This window comes from Clarias gariepinus, chromosome 14 (assembly GCF_024256425.1).
Source record: "Clarias gariepinus isolate MV-2021 ecotype Netherlands chromosome 14, CGAR_prim_01v2, whole genome shotgun sequence".
Lineage (NCBI taxonomy): Eukaryota > Metazoa > Chordata > Actinopteri > Siluriformes > Clariidae > Clarias > Clarias gariepinus.
The window spans coordinates 17,531,904-17,537,667 of NC_071113.1; the positions used below are offsets into that span (position 1 = coordinate 17,531,904).

The following is a 5,764-nucleotide window of genomic DNA, read 5'->3' on the forward strand; positions in this document are numbered from 1 at the left end:
TTTTTCAACGCAGTTTGAAAAACGAAACTTTATGTGAATGACTGGTCGGTACAACAAGCTCTGTTCGGCTGTTCAAGCTCAAACGGCTGTTCAATGTGCTGGTCAAAAGACAAAAAAAAACTAATCACTGAAAGGCGAATACAGTGCATTTCACCATGAAGGTATTATGTTGGACATGATTTAATATCCACGTTTAGTGTAATAATTAATACTTTATTATGAAGGTCTAAAATATACCCCTTCCCTTCATTTAAATAAATGTATTTAAATAAAATACAAGCACAATCTGTCACTTTGGGGCAGGGCGTAGTGGATAATACTGTGGTCTTGCACCTCCAGGGTCAAGAGTTCAATTCCCACCTCAGGGTCTGTGTGCTTGGAGTTTGCATGTTCTCCCTGTGCATGGTGTGTTTCCTTGGGGTACTCTGATTTCTTTCTGCAGACAACTGGTGTTAACAAATTGCCTACTGTGTGCACATGCGTTTTTGTATGTGTGTGTGTGTGTGTGTGTGTGTGTGTTTGCCTGGCGATGGATTCGCACCCTGTCCACTGTGTATTGTGCCTGAAGTTTCCTGGGATAGGCTCCAGGATAAGCAGTATAGAAGATGAATGAATGAATAAGTGAATGAGTTCCTGTGTGTCTTGTTTTTTTTAATAGTGATGGCTTGAACAGTGTTGAAGGACCCGGATGTGTATCAGCAGAAAAACATATGCTAATCCCATTTTATCTTCTCTTTAATGAAAACACAATAAGATTCCAGAGACGACAGAGAAGGGCCTGTGAAATAGCTCTCTGCTTCTCCCACGTCCATTGTACTGCAGTGTTCTTTTTCATTCTATTTGAATGACGAATGTTCTTTTTATAAATTCATTTGACTGCTCAAATAAGTAGCAATAATTGAAATTAGGGTATTATGTCTGTCCTGTGTGCCATAGGCACATTGCTTGACAAATACTTTCCTACCTGTTATTTCAGTGTGAGTTTCTTACAGGGTCAGTTTGCCATCTCGTTGCCCGATAGTATCTGATCAGTTGAGGGTGAAGGATCTTGCTCAAGGATCTACCAGGAGCTTAATGACAATGGGGCTCAAACCCTTCTTCCAATCAGCAGTCCTACACGTTCATCACTGGCTACCACTGCCCTATTAATGGAAATTTGGCAAAAGGTTTATAAAAAAATATATATTTTTACTGTCTGTCTATACAAAAAAAAAAAAAGATCAATAGACTATGTATCCATGGCGGCGTTTGAAACAAAATCCTGCAACATACTTAGACACATCATTGTACAGTACACAGCACTGTAGTGTATGGTTTAGGATCTTGCACTCTTCATCCTATAGATGGCGTGCAGAACAGCTTTAGCTGCCCTGTTACATATGTCTATAGGTATGGGAGCCGTATGTGTTTAGACAAGTTTATCGTAAGACATCTTCAAAACTCTCTTACTACCCCCCCCCCTTCTCTTTCTATCACACACACACACGGTTGTATTATTTGTACATCGCATACACACTTGCTTTCCTGGAAACGGATAGCATTTCAGTAATCCAAGCGATAAACCATCGCAGCGACTGATTAATAAAAGGAAATTGCAAGAAATCGGAAAAAAAATAATAAGAGCGAAAGGAAGAGGTGTGTTACATCAGTGCGGTCGTGTGAAGCTTCATTCTGCAAGGGCACTTCAACTTTTTTCACCTTGTAGCCTGAAGGGGAAGAGCAGAGGGGGAAGGGGGAGTGTAAATACCAGGAATTGTCTCGTAGAAAAAGGTCACGCTGATTATTTATGGCAATCCGCCAAGAGAGTGAGAGAAAGCGTGTGTGTGTGTGTGTGTGTGTGTGTGCGCGCGCGCGCGACTGCTTACTGGAATAGAGAAGGGGTGGAGCCGTTCAGAAATATCAGCGGGCTCCCACTCGGAGGGAGAGCGAGACTTGCACTGCCCCTCATCAGGGGAGAGGTGAGAACCTTATCACACTATACACACAAACTCGCCTGCCATAAAACCACCGTTTCCCGTCAGCACCACTTTTAACAGCGCATTTCCAGGGTTTGAGCAAGGAGTCATCCAGAAGAGAGAGAGATAGAGTGAGTGAGTGAGAGAGAGAGAAAAGAAAAGACAGAGGGAGAGAAAGAGAGAAAGAAAAAGACGTCCGTTTAAACACCGCAAGACCGGCTCGGATAAGACTTTCAAGGTAAACTATAAAGCTGGTCTTTTTGTGCCCTATTGTATATATATATAATGCAGATCTTACAGGTGGGGTGTATATTTGTGGCTATTTAAGGCTCTCTATGTTTAGACTGTGCTAGGTTTCGGGAAGAGTAAAAAAAAAATAAAATAGTATGTTTAGATAAATAAACAGCCATAGGTCAGAGTGTGTGTTTGCGCAGCGGCAGTGTGCTGTTTGCTGTTTGTATCAGAGAGCGCGGTTTGCTGAACGAGTCTGCGAGAATCCCAGCAGCACTGCTGAGGAAGACTAACAGCGCCGGGGCTGCTCTGTGTTTGCTGCATGAAAAGGGGGTCGCTTGTCCCTCTCCGCTTTTGTGTCGAGCTCACTCAGTGTCTCCAGTGCAACGTGAGAAAGAGTCCGCTTGGCACGAATGACGAAATGGGTCATTCACAATGCACTGGAGCACTCCATTCACACATCTCGCTCCCAAAGCCTGTGTGCGATCGAATTGTTGCCTGTATCAGATGTAGCACAGCAGTTAACTCGAAGTGTCGACTGTACGCCGGTTTATCTCTCTCTCTCTCTCTCTCTGTATGACTAAAGAGCGAATGTCTGGAGCTCACGTGCTTATTTCCTATGTCTTACACCTCCATAAAATCTAAAATTAACACCCCGTGCAAGGGACACCCTTGAAGGATGTGCTGGCACCCAGCAGTCATGCAAATATTCACACTTTGCCCTTTTTTGTTTCTCCCCCCAGCTGCATCCCATACCCGTTGAGCCATCCTTGATTCTGGATGTTGAGGAGGCGCCGGAGCTGTGGGCATTGTGTTGGTGCTGCGTGGTGCCTGTGCACCCTGGCTGGGACAAGCCCGCGGCCCTGGACCCCCAAGCTGGGACGGGGCACGGGCAGAGCGCCATGGTAACCCACAGCAGGCTCGACGGCGCCATGAGCAGCAGCCCCTTCCAAGGCGGAGTACGCCTGCCTGCCCACCGCTACAAGACCTTCAGCTCCAGAGCACAGTATCAGATGGTGCTGGCGGCTGTGCGCAAGCTGCAGGAGAGCGGCTTCTACTGGGATGCTGTAAGTGGGAAGGAGGCCAGCACCCTGCTGAGCACCGAGCCATCCGGCACGTTCCTGGTGCGTGACAGCTCCGACAACCGTCACTTTTTCACGTTAAGTGTGAAGACTGCCACAGGCACCAAGAACCTGCGTATCCAATGTGACGCCAGCTCGTTCTTTTTGCAAACGGACCCGCGCAGCTTGCAAACCGTGCCACGTTTTGATTGTGTGCTGAAACTCATACATCATTACATGCCCTCTGCCAGAGAAGGGGGAGGCATGTCTGTAGTCGCATCTGGAGTGGACACTGAAGGTGGCAGCAGTGGGGCAGATGGAAGTACATACTTCATTTATTCTGGAGGAGAGAAAATCCCCCTGGAGCTGCTGCGCCCTCTGGCCTCCAGCATGTCCACACTGCAGCACCTCTGCCGCAAGACACTTAATGGCCATATAGAAGTGTCTAATAAACGGGACCAGCTGCCTCAGTCGCTCCAAGAGTTTCTTGAGGAGTATGATGCACCAATATAACAACCATGGCATGGTTCAGGAGCACAGAGACTGAACCAGATATACCGAACTTTATGATGGGCAGTGGCGAAATTGACCAGCAAAAGCCCACAGAAGATGTAGAGCAGTGCAGCGATACAAAGCTCTGGAGTTCAATTAGTGTATGAGTTGTCTGCTCTAAGAAGCTCTCAGCATCTATCAGTATTGCAGGCCCGCTATGGCCTAGTGTGCCTTTGCCCTCAATCGTGAGACCTTTGGCAGGGGGTTGCTGTTTGATGAACAGCACAAAGTATGGACTCGTGTGCAATGGGATGAACAGCAGAGCAGCCAGGACGGAAAGCAGATGTTCAGAGGCATGGTTTTTTAGCCTCCTGCTTTTGGCGTCTGTTCTTGGGTCTGTTTGAATAAAAACCCCAAAACCCTGTTGAATATTAACACAAATGAAAGCTTATCAGTACAAGGGTTGAACGTGCTGCTATGGCTGAGCTGCAGCCTTTGCTATATGAATAAACAGCACTCTCCCACAGTTTCATCCCCAGTTAACACACTGACTGTTGAAAGAAGATTTTTGGGCGCCTGCGTTGGAGGGAGTTCCTAGCGTCGGCTGTTTAAAATGACATATACATTTCCACAGCAGGCTGCCAAGCATAATTGCCTCATAGGTTGATGTGAGGAACTGAACGGGGCGGCTACTCACTACTGGCACCGCAGTGTCAACACTGGCAACTATGCGGGGGTCACAAAGCAAGACTGATGTTTAAAAATGTTTCAATATAAAGGTTCAAAATAGACAAGAGAGGCCTCTGATATAACAGCAGTCTAAGAAGGAAAGCTTAGTGTACTGTTGTTGCTTTATTTTTGACAGGCAGTGTGTCTCAGTTTTGCTGGGAAATGCCACATAGTTATAGAACATTGAACATGCTGATGATTATATGAGAATGCAACAACACAAACTTCCATGAGTTGACAGATTATGTACTGTGAAACAAAGCCAAGCACAGTATGCAAAACCCTTATTTACCAATCCTGAAGTTTGACATGGAGGATGTCTTCCTCTCAATCCAGAGGTGATCCTTCTGTATGCTCTAAGAAGTAATCAGTCATGCCTCATATCCCTCATTGAATAACAGTGACATAGTGTTTCTTCAGCAGCACATGCTGTCTACAATTAAATGAATGTATTGTAAGTCAGTGGAAGGGCTTATGTTTCAACTTGTTATTGCTTTCTCGCTTCTTTTTTTGTATTTTGTCAAATAGAGACAATGTTTACATGTGTCACCACAAGAGGACAACATGTTTTTGTACTCTGTCTTTTATAAAGATTTGGCATCTTAAGGTCTAGTCTCATGACCCACAGTGCAAGCTTGAAAATCAGAAAACCTGAAAAACAATGGCATTACAACAGAAAATGCAGCAAGGAACTTTGCACATATTTATATTTATAAAATATTTCGATAATTTATATTAAAGAGGACTATTTTTACAAAATGGATCTTGCGTGCCTTAACTTTGTTCTACCTTAGTAACTACCTTTTTACATGCACACCTTACTAAAGTACTTCTCATACTTCTCATTTACTACTCATGACACAACAGGCACATACAGTGTTAACTATACCACATCTCCTCTCTCTGTCATATACTAAGGCCTGAGGCTCTCTTATTTCCTTCACGTTTTATGTCTGATCTCTCAGGACGCCATCTTGTACATCATGTTTACAGCTTTTCATGCTGCCGATTTATTTTTTAGCTTAATCATAGCAAAACTCATGCCATAATGCCACAATGTAATGTGAAAACATATAAATATATATTTAACTATTTTTATCGTGGTCATGAAATGTGGGTATAACATGTCCTTAATATACTGTTGTGTTTACACGCCACAGAGGTTCTGCATAGCATTAACTCTAAGAATGAGACACCAATACTGAGCTCATGATGTTCCATTGATTACTAACTCGTTGATTGAGTATTTTGCATTGTAAGTAAAAGCTTTTATTAAACATCGTTCTCTTCTTATTG

General features: G+C 44.2%; 1 protein-coding gene across 2 annotated transcripts; it reads left to right on the plus strand.

Moving 5' to 3' along the window:
• Nucleotides 1-1,868: 1,868 nt before the first annotated feature.
• socs3b (suppressor of cytokine signaling 3b) lies at nt 1,869-5,562 on the plus strand. Of its 2 annotated transcripts, none has more exons than XM_053511812.1 (2): nt 1,869-1,958; nt 2,930-5,562. In XM_053511812.1, the coding sequence occupies exon 2, from the start codon at nt 3,089-3,091 to the stop codon at nt 3,758-3,760; it is 672 nt and encodes a 223-aa protein (XP_053367787.1). In that variant the 5' UTR covers nt 1,869-1,958; nt 2,930-3,088; the 3' UTR covers nt 3,761-5,562. The 2 variants fall into 2 exon arrangements, with proteins under 2 accessions (XP_053367787.1, XP_053367786.1); XM_053511811.1 differs by having other exon boundaries at nt 1,914-2,193.
• Nucleotides 5,563-5,764: the final 202 nt, after the last annotated feature.

Excerpts from the sequence above, each read along its gene's own strand:
- socs3b (XM_053511812.1), top strand. The coding sequence starts at position 3,089 with ATGGTAACCCACAGCAGGCTCGACGGCGCCATGAGCAGCAGCCCCTTC.